General features: G+C 36.0%; 1 protein-coding gene across 15 annotated transcripts in view; it reads right to left on the reverse strand.

The window, feature by feature from the left end:
- Nucleotides 1-1,316: 1,316 nt before the first annotated feature.
- PIKFYVE (phosphoinositide kinase, FYVE-type zinc finger containing) overlaps nt 1,317-17,175 on the reverse strand; it is a 98,302-nt gene continuing 82,443 nt past the window's right edge. For all 15 annotated transcript variants that reach the window (XM_074399145.1, XM_010336388.3, XM_074399151.1 and 12 more), the window contains 10 exons: nt 15,159-15,242; nt 14,032-14,129; nt 12,174-12,338; nt 10,022-10,081; nt 9,167-9,343; nt 8,625-8,728; nt 7,260-7,388; nt 5,891-6,152; nt 5,424-5,498; nt 1,317-4,883 (listed from right to left, as the gene is read on the reverse strand). In XM_074399145.1, coding sequence (XP_074255246.1) covers nt 4,768-4,883; nt 5,424-5,498; nt 5,891-6,152; nt 7,260-7,388; nt 8,625-8,728; nt 9,167-9,343; nt 10,022-10,081; nt 12,174-12,338; nt 14,032-14,129; nt 15,159-15,242 — 1,270 coding nt within the window. In that variant the 3' untranslated portion in view covers nt 1,317-4,767. The remainder of the gene's footprint in view (nt 4,884-5,423; nt 5,499-5,890; nt 6,153-7,259; nt 7,389-8,624; nt 8,729-9,166; nt 9,344-10,021; nt 10,082-12,173; nt 12,339-14,031; nt 14,130-15,158; nt 15,243-17,175) is intronic.

Genomic DNA, 17,175 nt, shown 5'->3' on the forward strand with positions numbered 1-17,175 from the left:
TTACCTGTTCCAAGTCCCATTTTCTTGAAGAAATGCTTTTGTTTAGTGTAGAAAAAGAAAAAAGCACCATGCTGGTGACAAACTGCTTCAAAGCATAAAAATAATTTTCTAGGGAAAAATCATTTTTTAAAAGTCTCCATTTTTAGAATTAAAGCAGGAATTATATCTGATAATTTCGACCCAAGAAAGCTGTGGGTGGATGGGGACTGGAGAGTGGGCTGCCTCCCCAGCTACATCCACTCCTGCCCCGCACGAGAACATGGAGGCAGCGACTGGGCGACCCACGGGTCTGCCACTTCCTGTTCTCCCTGTGCAGCCAGCCCCCAGCCCAACCACCTTTCAGGGCACGCTCTACTCAGCCACCATCGCCTGCATGAACCCAGGCAGGATGCGGGCCTCCCGGCCTAGTGCCCACAGGTTAGACTTGTTGGCAGCAGAGAGCCCTGCCCACCCAAGAACTTAGCCAATCGCAAATGGAAGAGGGCGTGACTCCCTTGAGGGCCCTATCAGAAGAGAGAAGGCCAATGCCACCTGCCCATTATTGGCTGAAATGAACTGTGGATTTACCTAAGTTACAGAGTCTCCAGTGGTTAAACAACCAGAAAGTGAATGAACAGAATGAACAGAAAGCAACATTGCCAGGCCAGGTGAGGCAGAATAGTCTGGAGGCAGAGAACCTAAGGCTGATTCACACTGACTTTCTAAACTAGAAAGGAAAATCCCAACTTTCCACACCCAAGTAGCAAAAAACCAGAGGCTACTCCCTTTTCAAGTATCCTCCCTCCTTTCCCGCATCGCAGATGGAAAATCGGAAGTATCTCTGCCTCCTTTCTGCAACAAAACATTGGCATAGGAGTGTAACTTTGTAACTTCACTGCAGCCTCTGATTGGTTGCTTTCCACAAACCAGACACTTGCATAGGGTGTAACCTTTGTAACTTCAGCCTCTGATTGGTTGTTTTCCACAAACCAGGCACTTGCATAGGGTGTAACCTTTGCAACTTCACTTCAGCCTGATTGCAGGCCACTAATTCGTTTACATAGGGTACACCAAGTAATCAATGGGAAATTAGAGGGTATTTAAACCCCAGAAAATTCTGTGTCGGGGGTTCTTGCACCCCTATGGAATGTACTTTTGTTTTCAATAACACTGCTTCTGTGGCTTCATTCTTTCCTTGCTTCGTGTGTTCTGTCCAATTGTTTGTTCAAAATGCCAAGAACCTGGACACCCTCCACCAGTAACAGGGAGACTAGGCTTGCACAGACTTCCGTTTCCTTTTGCTGTCATTTCTTCAAGCGGATTCAAAACTAAGTGGAGTAAGTAGATGCTCAGTTTATTGTTGTCTTTATTTACAGTACAAGTCTCCAAAAGTTCAAGGCAGTTATCTTTTAAATAACATGTCAATCATATAAAATAGCTAGAACCAAAGTAGAGAAATATATACAATATAATACATTAAGTACTTTCAATATAGTTGCATTTTTCATATTACATTAAAAGAGGCTACTATGATTTACAATGTCATTTCTCTAGTTTAAAATTCAACCTGTCAAAAGACATAATGTACATTTTTTACAAAACTGACACAGCAGTATTAATAAAACTGCTAATGATTGTAATTTCTATTTTTTCTATAATACACTGCACCTGTGTTACAAAAAAAAAAAAAAAAGGCATTGCACAAGATGGTTGGAATACTGCATAAGTCAGTATCTTAACACTTAAGGAATAATGAATGGCCTGACCGGTTATACAATCAGGCTCATTTACAACAGCTTTCACTCTTCAAGCTCAGCAAACTTCTACAGGTAATTACTTTCCTTAGCAGTTTTACACAAGCTCACTGCAAATGGGTGAAATGCCATGATGCTGATGACCACAAAGTCATCACAAAAGCTGATGTCAATATAACCCTACTGTTTACAAGGCCTATTAAAAGCCAAAGCTAGAAAACCACTCGCTGCTAAATCATGGAAAAAATTTGTAGGAAATTTTGAATATCTATAAAGTATTCAATAGATTACAAAAGAGCTTGCAACGGCTTGTTCCCATTATTTTTCTTAGGTCAGAATTAGAAAAAGTAAATCCTTCCTATTTTTTAATAAGTTTTGATGGCCTCAAAAAGCTTCATATTTATAAATAAGATTTGTATACAAAGCAACATGTTACTGACATAGTTTTCTCTTGCTACTATCAATTATTCTTGGGACTCATACTGTACTTTAAGGAAAGAAGTATTAAGATTTCTTACTCATTCCTAACTTTTCAGAATTAATATACTCTAGGCCTTGAAGGAAAGGAAAACAGTCACTCAATACTTAACACTGAGTAGCACAATATTTGAAATATCTCGTATCTATGACAGTGGTCTAAATAAGAGCAGCAAAGGACCAGACATACAGTTCTACCACTCAATAGAAAGTTAAATTTTATATTTCTCCTTCATTAATACTGTCCAATTTTAAAAGGAGAGATTACCCTTGCAAGGCAGCAACTATTGCTTCAGAATGTGTTATATTGAAAATTTCTGCCACAAAGTTACCTACTAAGCAGCAAGGCAGCAGTACTTTAAAACATAAAAACTTAAAAACTAGTTTTTTCAAGTCATGGGCACAGAAAACAAAATCAACAGGACACATTATTGTCAGAAGCCATTCCCACGGAGAATTCTTGCTATGCACATAGAACTGAAACTAAAAACAAAGAAACAACCTGATTGCAGCCAGGGGATGACACCTTGTACTTCAAGTGTTCTTGACTAGAGGAGCACAGGAAATGGACAGGATAAATCACCCTAGGCATCCTCACAGAAACAATGAACAGAGACAAAACAGTGTTGGCATTTTAAATCAGATACAAAATCCATTGTTCCGGACACCAAAAAAGTTAATCATGTCCCACAGTTTTTTTAACCTCTGTACAGTTCCTTTAATAGTCTTTGATTTCAAAACTAAAATCATCAGTGTTTTCTGTATCTTAAAAGGCACATACACATTTTTAAAAGGGGTCAAGTGGAACTTAGCATCACTTGGTCAACTTGCTTCCAGTTCAAAACAAACCACATTTTTAATAAGCACCAAATACTGAACTACTGCCTTCATTCTCTAAAGCAAACTTTCCATAATGTTCCTACTTAAAATATTCATCACACTGTGCAACTAAACTTGTCCAGATGTCTTATAACGTGAAGGTTAATGTGCTATTATTATAGGCTGCCTGAAAACAGTGAAATCCTTACAACTTTATAATCCCTAACATCCTTCTTACAAAAAAGAAGTGGAAATATTCCGGGGTTGCAGTATTTCCTCAAAGATAGTTTACAACTTCTGATCACTTTTTAAAATAAACAAAAACGCTATTAAACAAGACTTTCCTTACTAAGAATAACTTTCTTTGTTTTGTTTTGCTTTTTGAGACGGAGTCTCTCTCTGTCGCCCAGGCTGGAGTGCAGTGGCACAATCTTAGCTCACTGCAGCCTCCACCTCCCAGGTTCAAGCAATTCTCCTGCCTCAGCCTCCCCAGTAGCAGGGAGTGTGCCACCATGCCCAGCTAATTTTTTGTATTTTTAGTAGAGAGACGGGTTTTCGCCATGTTGGCCAGGCTGGTCTCAAACTCCTGACCTCAGGTGATCTGCTGGCCTCGGCCTCCCAAAGTGCTGGGATTACAAGCATGAGCCACCACACCCAGCCTATTTAACATTTCTCAGCACTCAGAACTATCCAATATATAGAAAGTTAGAAAATGGGGATGTCCACAGTGGAAATATTTTGAATTTATAGATGCCACTTAACTTGCTGGTAATATTGAAAAGATACTTTGCCTCTGTAAAACAAACAAACAAACAAAAAGTGTTTCCTTCTCACTCAATTTCTTAGATTGGGCCTAATTTATTTTTTATATTTTAAAAATTCTTCATTAATAATTATTCCATTAAGGTTTAGTGACTACAGACTCATTTACTAATGATTTACTATGATACCCTGAAAATAGAGAAAAAAACCCTGGAATATGAGCATATGCAAGTAAGTGCAGTTTAATATATCAATTGCACAAAAGTTTTAAACAAGCTTTAAAAGTATCTCCAAAAAAGACTGAAAAGTTTAAAAAGCTGTAGCTTCCTGTCATCCACAGAGAAGACAGAATATTAAAAACATCAAACATACTCGAAAACAGGCAAGATGGGAAAACAAACAACACGACAGGATTCCCAGTTTAAGTCAAATTCCTCAATAAAACAATAAATGCCTACATGTTCAACTGGCCATTAATGGAATAAATCAGAATTTTTGTAAAGGTTTCAGAAATTCTGATAATAAGTAACATGAAATTATGACAGAAAAACACAAAACAAATTTAGCAGCTCTACAAATGCTTTCTGAGTAATGTGTCAAACGCGATGCCAGGAGAGTCAATTTATGACATTGTTTTCTTCTTAAAACAATTAAGTTAGCAAATTCAACCCATTTTTCACCCTATCTACTCATCTCCAACTTTAGCCCTTTGAAACATGTCTGTATTTTACCTTAAGTAAGAAAATTTTCATGCCACTTCCCAACCTACAGACAGGTAATGCACAGGCATCAAAAACCAAAGTTCAAATTCATGGATTTTTTTCCATTCCATTACGGACAGTCTAAAGAGCCACAGAACTGAAAAGTCCGCGTACAGTAGTGAGCATGTTGAAGAAATAAAACATGTAGCTTATTTTTGGTCCTTTGTTCCTGTCCCCTCTTCCTTCACAGTCCATTTCAAAATATGTGCTTGATTTCAGCAATTCAGACCCAAGCCTGTCCAGTGGTCTGGTACCATTAGGAAATACTTGTCCATTGCCTCACAAAACCTAGTCCTGTACAACTCCGGAGACACCACTGTTGGCATTTTACCTATGATTATGAAAGAAAAAAGGGGAAAAGCTGTTATATAATTGACTGGACAACTGAAGTCAACCAACCATGTTCTTTCATATAAACTGCCATAAAGATACACACGCCAGAGCAGTCTAAGTGAGCAGGCAGGGTTTATCTGCTGTGCCACGTGCCATGGGACAAGGTCCTCCCTGGTAGGAGTTTCTATTTAAAAAGACTAGCTCTTGCCTAGAGATGAGAGACATCTAAAAGCACAGATGAGGCAAACTTAGAGAACTTGGAAGTCTCAACTGTTAATTAAAGACAATCTCTTATTCAGAACATCTGGCTTTTTAAAAAATCTTTTTGAGAACCTCTGACATTTTAACACAAATTTATACCCAGTATTTCCTGACCTATACAATTCTCATTATTGTTTGGTAATTTTAGAAATGACCATGAAATCAGAGATAACTACTTATTGTTTACAACTAAAAAAAGAATCAGTATCCACTTTTAAAATTTTAACTGGTAAGAAATACATGAGAACAATTTAAACAAAACAAAAATTCTGCTCACCTTGTCCTCCTAAAATTCCTGTTGATTTCACAACCATCTCAAGCTTTTTGTCCCATGTAAACGTTCGAATATAATCTAGGGGTAGAAGGAGTAAAATTAGCAATAAAGCTATGTTAATAAATAATCCAATGACAACAGCAATGACTATTACTACTATTTCTATGATAGTTAGCTTCTATTGAGTGCTAACAATATGCTAAGTGCTGTTCTCAGGGCTTTTTCCACATTAATTTGTTTAATCCTCACAACAATCACAAAAGGACTCATTTATGAGTGACTTTTTGAATTCACATATTTTTGGTAAAGATAATGAAAATGAAAATGAGGAAAATGAGAAGAGACTACAATAAAAACCTTATTTTTGAAATTACAAATGCAAGTTTATGAAAATATTCAATAAGCTATTACTAGACCAGGTTCAATACAATCTTATTCATGAACTATAAGTAAGGTACACACTGACTTACCTATAATTCCAACTACTAGCTCATTGCTAGTATCATCTCGCCCAACCAGCAAAGAATAATCTATAATGAGGTGGCTAGAAAGGAAATGGGAGTCACTATGGATGGAAGTTCTCAGCACAGCTTTGGAATGAGAACGAATATACAGAGGGTTGTCTCGAACCATCTTTAGGAGATTTTCATCTAGCAGGACCACATCACAACTCTCTTTTCCGGTGTCAGTTTTTACATTCCGATTCCTAAGAGAGCCCTTCAAATCAAAAACCTAGCAGAAGGAAAATTGTCATTTATGTATAGGTTGCCACAAATGATTAATGTAATTAAACAAAAAAGGCAGAAAGACTCCTTGTATTCGCTACCATTACATACACTCCTAAATTTTATAGAAAAATTGAATTGTAATTTTTAAGTTTTTAAATGCATCGTGATATAATTGTGCGGTACATAAAATACACAGTGATATAATCCTATCATATAAAATTAACACCTAGATACTCAATTACTGAAACATTTCTGAATACACTGGCCAATTTAATTAACTTTAAGATACATTGACAAGCATCTCCAGAAAAATATCATTGGATCACAAGGCAGTGTTAAAAAAAGGAAAAAGAGAGAGAGAGAGAGAAAGATGCAAATAGTCTTAAGAAACTACGTTTTAATATCAAACTCTGGACAATTACTTACATCAGTGTAGAAGAGCATAATGTAGGAATATTTGGGTGGTAGCAAAAGCAGTGCACTCAAAGGACAAAGGACTTGAGTACCAGAACCAGTACAACCTATAGTATATTCTGCAGACCAATGCTGGTCAGTTGCTTCCGGCTCACTATGACATTAGGGAACTAGTGCCAGAATATAAATCAATTACATTATTAAGCATATTATTTAGTTCAGCTGACATTTTTCTCATAGAAGATGTTCTCAATGAAGAAACCAGTGCACTGAATTACATGCCAGCACAGCTTCCTTATCTCATTATAGTCTGGAAACAGTTCAAGGACTAGCACTTTGAAGAGCACTGTTTTAGAATCCAGACTAACCTGAGTCTAGGAATAACTGAGTGATTTTGATGAAGCACTTAATTTCTCTGGGCCTCAGCTCTTTAATCTTTAAAGATCTGCCTTCTTATTGTAACAATTCTGTAATTCTGGAATATTGGATATGCTGAATTTTAAGACCACTCCACAAGAATAATTCCTCTTTATTCTTTCTCCAAGGATTAGCAAGTCAAAAGTTAAAATACGGCCTAGTAATCAAAGTTAAATACTTACTATAAAATAAGAAGTTACCCTCGGATTCATTATATTTAAGAACCAAAAGTACAAAAGTTTCCAGTAGCTAAATGCTTCACATAACCCAAAACCCTTACCTGTGCCATCTTTCTCCCATAGAAAAGGTTTTCCATGACAAGGAGATCTAACTTCTTCTCAGTGTTGTTCTGAGAGTTCTTATAACCAATTCTGTAAACTCCAAGAATTTTGGCCAATGCTGTGGGCCTCTAATCAAGAGAAGGTCAAAGTAAACTCTTATCAAAAAGGGTTATTTATAATTTAATACCAATATAAGGATTATCCATGTAATATATGAACATAATTTTCTATTAATATGACAAACCAAAGGACCTTGAAAACAACTCAAATCCTTGAATATCAGAAGTGAGTTTAACAGCAATGCCAGTAAAAATATTAGACCCTTAACATTCTCCCAAGGAATAATCCAGTTGATCAAAAACTTTATTATGACATGTAATTTCCCCCAAGACCATGCAATAAACCATGATAACTTTAAAAAAAAAAAAAAAAAAAAAAACTATGTAACTCTTTCATGATTCTAAGGTGGCAGCTGGGTTGGGGTATGGGGCACTGGTGGCTGCTCAATGACAAGTGGGCAAACCTGGGCCATTGGCTGCCTCTTTCTAGCTAAAGGAAGGATCCACTCATTTCTCAATACACATTTCAAATTTCAGTCTCAGCAAAATTTCCAACTACTGAATGTGCACCTAATTTCATCCAGTCTTAATGTCTTAAGTGATTTTTTATATAAACTAATTAAAGGCAACTTGCTCGAGATCACTTGGTTCCTCACTAACAAAATAGGAGAGGTGTCAGTGGAATAAAAAAAAAAAAAAAAAAAAAAGAACAAAGGCAGAAAATACATAGTTTAAGATCTCTGAATCCTGTAATACCTCAACGACCTAACAGAGATCCATCTGTGTCCCGCATATATCTTACCATAGAGAAAACTGCCATTAGGACTGCTACAGTTTGGATATTTGCCCCCCACCAAATCTCATGTTGAAATGTTATCCAAAATGTTGGAGGTGGGGCCTGGTGAGAGGTATTTGGGTCATGGGGGCAGAACCCTCATGAATGGCTTGGTGCCCTCCTTGCAGTAATAAGTTCTTGCTCTGAGTTCATGCAAGATCTGGTTAGTTAAAAGAATGTGGCACTTTCCCCCACCCCCAACCCCACTCTCTTGCTCCATCTCTCACCATGTGACCTGCTGGCTCCCCTTGCCTTCCACCATGACTGTAGGCTTCCTGAGGCCCACCAGAAACAGACACTGCCAGCACCTTTGTATACAGTCTGCAGAACCATAAGCCACATAAATTTCTTTTCTTTACCAATTACCCAGCCTCATGTATTTCTTTATAGCAACATAAGAACCGGCTAGCAGAAAGAATGTGAAAAAAGCCACCAAACTCTGATTATAGACCATGGTTTTAGATTTCTACCTTTTGTTGAACAGCATTTGTAATATAATTGAAGTAATGCGGTGCAAAGTCGAGGAAAGACTGGACTTCCAGACGAGGCATTTGCTTCAAAATAAATCTATCATCTAAAAGGGAGAAATTGTATGTGTTTATTCAATCACAACATATACTGTAATCTATAATACATCATTCCAAAGATCCTATGTGATCAGGTTGCTCTATGATTTTAAGGGATATTTTTTAACGTCACAGTGAAAATTTTGATCAGAACACAATTCTCAATTAACTGAAGGGCTGGAAGGGATCCTGCGGATTCATACAGTCAAAGACCCTCTACTTTTGTCAGTAACATATTTAAGCTCAGTTCTAGAAGATGTACTTTTTAAGGCTACCAAATAAAACTTTATAAATGCCTCTATTAAATCTAGTTACAAATGCCTCTGTTAAATCTATTAGGTCATAGTTATGAAAGTTCTTATTAAGCAATATCCTTCCTGCTGCATTTTCTGAGGGAAAGAGATGGAGACTATTGAACCAATCAATAAATAATGAGAAAGGCTCACCTTCAGTTGCATAGAAGGCAGCTCCCGATTTGCCTCCCCGGGCCTGCCAGGGGGATGAGTGGGAGAGGGAACGAATGAAATCTTCCTCACTGCTGCCCAGAATGACTTCACGCATCTTATGAAACTCTCCCGCATAGTAGAGCCGACAGTAAAACTTGGCATTAGCATCAGAAAACTCTATAAAACAGAGGTTTTTTTAAAAAAGTTTTATGACTCAGAAAATATTTTTCCTCCCCAGCTCCCTCATCGCCTGCCCCGGCCAAATGCAACCACTTAAGTTTTTCCATGATGGCAATTTTCATGTTAAATCTAAATCCCTATTTATCATAATTTTGTTAAAGTGATCTTCAGGGGAACTTAAAGAACATCCTATGACCGTCTTTACATATTTTCAAAAAAAAAAAAAGAGAAATAAGAAAAATCACACGAAAAATGAGAGTCAGTTCTAATTTTACGCTGGTTACCTACCATATTAACATCACTGTACATTTATGACCATTCTTAATAAACATCTTAAAATGTACTGTACATATTATTCTGGGTAATACATATCTGGTACCCATATACACAATTGTAAATGCAACTGTCAAAGCTCTGTGGCTCTATTTACGTAAGTAAATATTTAAATATTAGAAATGAAAGCATAATTTATAAATTACACTGTTGATTAAATTTCTTTGTAAATTAAGTAATGCATATTTTATAGATTAAATATACCTCATGTCAGCATACAGACTTAATATTCATTTCAAGAACTGGGATATTTATCTAGTATAAAGCTAGAATTCTCAAATAATAGAGTTGACTCAACTGTAGTCCCTCTCCCAAACCAATGATATATTATCTCATACTTACGAAGTTCCACATGGGGATTTATGAGTTGTTTCTTTTGTGTGTCTCCTCCGTCTACTTCATCTAAAAGGTTTAACATCATTAGTAAAGCCAAAGTTTTGAGTAAGTATCAGTTCATTTTGTCTTTTCCTTTTTCCTTGATGTAACAAAAAAACTTAGCAAATTAAAAGTAAAAATATCCTACTCAAGTCACTATCAAGCAAGCATTAGATATACAGTTAAACTGTCTAAAGGATTACAATAAAAATGTATGGGTTTTTTGCAATTTCAGTTTGTAAATTAGAAAAATTGAGAATTTAGGTTGGATACTTTTTCTTACAACTGAATGATTCCTACAATGGCAATATAGTAACTCAGTTTTTAGATCAAGTCACTAGCAAGCAAGGATTAGATATACAATTAAACTGTCTAAATGAAACCATAGCTTCTTTATTATATTTTTCCCCATGTGTGGAGAATGTTTCCCCAACAGTTTGCACTGCTTTATCATGTACTAAGATATATAAAATGTGAATAAATTATTTTTTAAAACATAAAATTGTATCATATACTATATATATCATATATACTTTTATTAACATATAACATATATAATATATGATTATATAATCATATAACATATAAAATTAACATAAAGTTAAATGAGAAAGGCTCACCTTCAGTTGCACAGAAGGCAGCAACTAGTACATTAATATATAATTTTATTAATATACTCGAGAAATATAACTTTATAAATATGTTAACATTTTTAAACATAAAATATACTAGAGTATAAATCAGAACATTTTTTTTTAAATATGTGACTGATTTGCCTTGCAAGCTTACTACTTTCTGTGTAATTATTAGAGATTTGGAATACAGCTTAGTATCTAGAAGAACAAATCATCCCCGTAAGTTTCACATTTTAAAATAATTTTTTGAAGTATCAAAGCTTTCCAAGGATTACATTTTAAATAGCTACAGCCCAATAGCAAGCAGCCTATAATATACTAAACAGATATTTTAATTACTAGTCAAAATTTATTATAGCAGTTTTTTGTTTTTGAGACAGAGTTTTGCCGTCGCCCAAGCTGGAATACAACGGTGCATGTAATCTCGGCTCACTGCCAACTACACCTCCCGGGTTCATGTGATTCTCGTGCCTCAGCCTCCCAAGTAGTGGGATTACAGATATGCACCACCATGCCCAGTTAATTTTTATATTTTTAGTAGAGACTGGGTTTCGCTACGTTGGCCGGGCTCATCTCAAACTCCTGGTCTCAAGTGATGCTCCAGCCTTAGCCTCCCAAAATGCTGGAATTATCATACTGGGCCCAGCAGTTGCTATTTTTAAAACTACTAATTCATGGACTAACCCAGAGGTCACCAAACTATTTCTGTATAGAGACAGAGTAAATATTTCACTCCGTTCTAACTACTCAGCTTGCCAATATAAAGTGAAAGCAACCAGATGATAAGTAAATGAATGAGTGTGCCTATTTCCCAATAAATGTTTATTTACAAAAACAGGCCAGCATAGTCTGCCTATTCCTAATCTAAAACCATACCCAAACACTATGAGGTAGACACACACACACACATTTTTTTTTTTTTTTTGTAGAGACAGAGGTCTCGCTTTATTGCCCAGGCTTGGTCTCAAACTACTGGCTTCAGGTGATCCTGCCGTCTCAGCCTCCCAAAGTGATGAGATTACAGACATGGGCCATCTCACCTGGCACTAGACATAATTTTTAAATGTCAAAATGAAGGGGACATAAACAGCTGCAACTTTACAGGGGCTTGAAAAGAAAGAAAACATTTGAGGGAGTAGTGGAATGAAAACATTTGAGCATATACTATGAGTTACATAAGGAGACAGATGTATTACATCTGGAATGTCACATAAACTTTGGAAGACATTGTTCTTTCCACTTTACAGGGTATGGAAATTAAAGATTTCTGCTTCTACTGCACAGTACATGGTGGCAGTGAAATCTAAAAGTAGTTGGACTCTCCCAGAGCCATGCTTTTTCCGGTCTACCACACTGACAAGTGAGAACAGAGGGAATGCCCCAGTTTCAGCACTAAGAATTATCTATTTAAGGCTGTAAGAAATATATGCAACTAAAATAAGTAAATCAAAGCCTTGAATAAGCACATTTATTCTTTAACACACCTTGAGGCTCAACACCTTGATTCTCCGTCCCCTCCTTGCCCGTCTGCCCAACCTGGTAGTAAGCACTATCTGCTCCACGTAAGGTCTCTCTCTTCTGGGAAGAGAGATCCGGGCTTTTCCCTGCTGTCCCTCTGAAGAAGGACAACATTCCAGAAGCCTTTTTGGCTAAAAATAAGAAGTAACATATTAATTTTGAGTACAGGTCACTGCAAGTGGAAAATAAAAATTTTCAACTCATTTCTTTATTAGCAGTAACCACCATATGAAGCTAATCAATCTGAGTAATGCAGATACTTTGGTTTGCACATTGTTCCACATGTTACTTATTGTTCCACGTGTTGTTTTTGCATAATCAAGCACCGCTTTTAACAAAACCCATATTAAGAAAAACACAGATGGAGGGTTAATACTCAGCTAGATGAATATAAAAATATGGGAAATTCTCTAGAAAGCCTTTCAAAAATATCTTTCAAAGTCAGTCCTTAAGCAACAAGATTAAATTAGGGCTGAGTTCTTACAGTATTGCAATATAGTTAACTAAACGAACACAAAACAATTTCACAAGCTAAATAATTCAGTTAACAGTAACATCTTTGTATCATTTGTGTTCCTACAGTTTCACACAGGAAAATAAAGATTTCCCTTTTAGCATCTTTCAAAAAATAAAAAAGGCCATTGAACAGTTAAGAATTTACTAAAGCTTGCTCCATACTTTGACTCCTAGTTTTGAGCTTCATTCATCATACTTATTAATATGATTCTAATTCTTGCAAATATATCATTTACAAAATTGACAGAAAATGTCAATCATAAAGGTGCTTACTTAGGGTAACAGACACTAGTATTGCCTCCTTAATAACCATATCCACTTCTACCTGGTTCCCCACTAACAGAACACAGACTTGTGGGAAGAAGGGAGCAGGGCAGGGTATGTAACTATGTGTACAGCACCAGGAAAGGATTATGATTTGTATAAGCCAACCAGGACAATGCTCCTCCCTACTTTCTCTGTCTCTTTCATGTCAGCAGAGGCCATGAGCTTCAGTTCTGACCAATGAGACTAACGGAGGAGCCTCTGCTTTCCTAATGAAAGAGAACAGCTAACACCCTTCTTTCTGCCTCAAATGCAAACAAAAATGGAACACTTTTAACCATGAGGAAAACTTAAAGGAATCATAGAGAAACTATTCTCCTAACGTTGTAACAATGCGGAGCAGCTAAACAAAATGGCAACAACTGTCAACCTCCGGGTTTGGTTATTTTAGAAAAATAAGCTGTCACCTGTTTAAATCCTTACAGTTGAATTTTGTGTTACTTGTAGCTGAATGTGTTCCTGACAACATCAGGGAGACACAAATTCAAATCCCAGCTCCATCACTGTCTAATCTTGAGCAAGTTACTAAATCTAAATTTTAACTTATTTTCTGAAAAATAAGGATGTCTAATTATTATTATGTGGTTATTATGGGGATAAAAGGAGGTAATGCATGAAAATTTATTTTCATAGTGACAGTAATACTGTAAAACTAAAAAGGAAAATATGTAACTTGCTGTTTTCTATCTTAGGTTATATATTTTACAGTGAAAGCTCTTCTAGGAAGCAGATCCTCCTTTTTGCATAGACCAAAGAGCTTCTAAAAGTTTCAAATTCAATACCTTGAACTTATATTTGAGATAAGAATCAAGGAAGAAAAACAAAACACCCATAAAGAGGACATACATAAATAACTAAATTTATATTTCAGAGATCAGAATTAGCAAATCATTGACAGACGGTACTTGTTTTTATGTATTTTCTTTTTCAAAACATAATTATAAGTAAATCTAATTATAAATATTCCTCCCTGTGTCATCTTACTTGGTTGTGGTTCTGCTTCTGCTGTACGGTTTGTCTGTCCTCCACTCATTTCAGGTAATCTAATAGGGCTGCTACTCTTTGGTCTGCTGTCTAAAGTACTAAAATGAAAAAAAAAGGAAAAAAATAGTTTTATACAAGTCAAACAGAAAATAGTAAGTATGCTAATTACATTCTACACTAATTTACTTCCTACATAACCCCACCAATAATATCAAGTCTGATTCATAATTTACATAAAACACAGGCTAGAACCTAGAAGAAAAAGTCTGAAATATCTGCTGCACTTAAAGTGAAATGCTGTAACTATAATAATGTATGGAGGAATAAATTATAATACGTTCCCCAAGTCCATAAACACTATATCCGCACCCGTAAGTCAAAAATTACAGACAATATCAATTCATTTCTCTCACACTAGCCACCATAATGATAATTCAGATAAAATTTTATGTTAGTAGAGTTCGAAACTCTATTTCAGTAAGAATCATAATAATGAGCATGTGACAATTTCTGTCTATAAGTCTGAAACAGGCGTCCCCAAACTTTTTACACAGGGGGCCAGTTCACTGTCCCTCAGACCGTTGGAGGGCCGCCACATACTGTGCTCTTCTCACTGACCACCAATGAAAGAGGTGCCCCTTCCTGAAGTGCAGCGGTGGGGCCAGATAAATGGCCTCAGGGGGCCGCATGCGGCCCGCAGGCCGTAGTTTGGGGACGCCTGGTCTAAAATATGAAACACGCCAAAAGAACTGGTTTGGATTTGGTTTTTAAGTATTAGGACCTTTACTTATAAACAATTCATAGATACTTTGAATTGCAAAGTCAAGCAGTAGTTTACCAATTTTACAAGTTATTACTTTTTATATAAAAACACTTTTTCAAAAATGTCATTAAATCTGCAATATGCATTTAACTGCTATCACAATTACCATAAAACAGTCCTAAGGGACTGTTCTTTTGTTAAATTTGAACTTTGTTGTCTCAATTATTTGCTGAAATATGAGTGTCATTATCTGAATCCTAGAAATTTTTATACTGATAAAATGCTATAATAAAACTGAAGTTCAAGCATATAGAAAATGATGACATAACTAAATTAAAATAGGTTCTACTCAATCATGAATCACCTATTTGTTGGAAGCCCTTCTTCGGCACTGTTCCACAGAGTCGCTTTAGATAATTCCTCTAAGGCATTTCGGTATTCTTTACAACTGAGGGTAGAAATAGGTTGAAAAACGTTAAACATTAACGTCTTCTTTAAAAGTAAATCAAATCAAATGCTTTACAGTAAGTTTTGCATTATAGAAGCACAATCATTATAAGTTTCCATAACTAAATGATTTTGGTTAACAAACCAAGCAATCAAGTAGAAGATTCATGAAAAAGGTCAATGTCTTCATTGATGGTAATACAAAACATGACCCAAAGACTCACCAACCAGTATCAACATGCTCCACAAAGATTTTAAAAGCCTACTTACTAACATTTAGATCAAATAACTTCAGGGGTTGAACAAGTAACTTAAATTTGAAGCCTCAGTGTTTAGTACAACAGAGAAAAAAAGAACTCGAGAGTGCTTTTCTACTTAAAGCACTAAACTTTAAGTAAAAAAATTTGTTCTATTAACTAAAAAGAAAAAAAAAAAACCTGACTCTTATACTAGCAGTCTGGGAGCCCTGCTTTAGATAAATGCCATGCAATAAGAGAGGCATGTTAGGATGTATTATTCTTCTAAGACATTGAAAAAAGATTATCTCAACTAGAATCCTTATTCCTAATAAAACAAAAAATACTTTTGATTTGGTTGACTTTCCTATCTTGCTTATCTATTAATATATTATGACTAATAAAGCGAGAAGCTTATACTATGTCACAAAGGCCAAGGCAAAGGTTAAAAATGTATCATATGGAATTTCATAAAGGAAAAAGAAAATTCCTCATTATCTACACAGTAAACTATAAACTCCATAAAGGCAGAGGCATGTAAATCTATCTTATTTACTCCTGTACATCTAACACCTAGTATATCACATTTTGCAAACACTGAAATATTTGTTGAATAAACTGACTCCTTGTAACCACTATTTAAAAAGGAAAATTAAAAATTGTAATGCCTTCCAGTGGGAAAAATTGCTTTAAACATCTTAGATTCTACTTAAACTAAGTTCAGCTACCACCAAGATATTCTTAAGATTTAAAAGCTTTGCCCTTTTAGACATACTATATAAATTTTTTTTTTTTTGAGGCGGAGTTTTGCTCTTGTTACCCAGGCTGGAGTGCAATGGCGCGATATCGGCTCACCGCAACCTCCGTCTCCTGGGTTCAGGCAATTCTCCTGCCTCAGCCTCCTGAGTAGCTGGGATTACAGGCACGAGCCACCATGCCCAGCTAATTTTTTGTATTTTTAGTAGAGACGGGATTTCACCATGTTGACCAGGGTGGTCTCGATCTCTCGACCTCATGATCCACCCGCCTCGGCCTCCCAAAGTGCTGGGATTATAGGCTTGAGCCACCGCGCCCGGCCTCTATATAAATATTTTTAAAGTGGATATATTTTTAAGATATATGGTAGCTGTATAAACTAAAAAGTCAGAAATGTCTATGGAGTAAGACAAAAGAACAGCACTGCAGTAGTCCCTCCTCATCCATAGTTTCACTTTCCATGGTTTCGATTACCCACAGTCAACTGCAGTCCAAAAACATTAAGCTATTTAGAAAGAGAGAGAGCACATTCACGTAACTTTTATTGTAGTACATTGTTATAACTCTTCTATTTTATCATTGTTGTTCATCTCTAATTGTGGCTAGGCTAATTTAGAAATTAAACTTTATCATAGGTATGTATGTACAGGAAAAAACATAATATTTATAGCATTCAGTACTACCTGTGGGTTCAGACAACCTCAAGGGTTCTTAGAACACATACTCCATGGATAAGAGGTGACTGCTGCATTCTAAGTAGAAAAATTTTACCTCGTATATGGGGTATTAAAAAATAAGTGAATAGTACAAAAAGGATATTCAGATGGTACAAGGCAGGATGGTCCAAGTACTATGTCAACAAGTAAACTAAGGGAAGGGATACAAGGGAATACTTATTTTAACACAATGGGTAGAGGATTCCAGGCTCAGTAAATAACTTAC

This window comes from Saimiri boliviensis, chromosome 5 (genome assembly GCF_048565385.1).
Source record: "Saimiri boliviensis isolate mSaiBol1 chromosome 5, mSaiBol1.pri, whole genome shotgun sequence".
NCBI lineage: Eukaryota > Metazoa > Chordata > Mammalia > Primates > Cebidae > Saimiri > Saimiri boliviensis.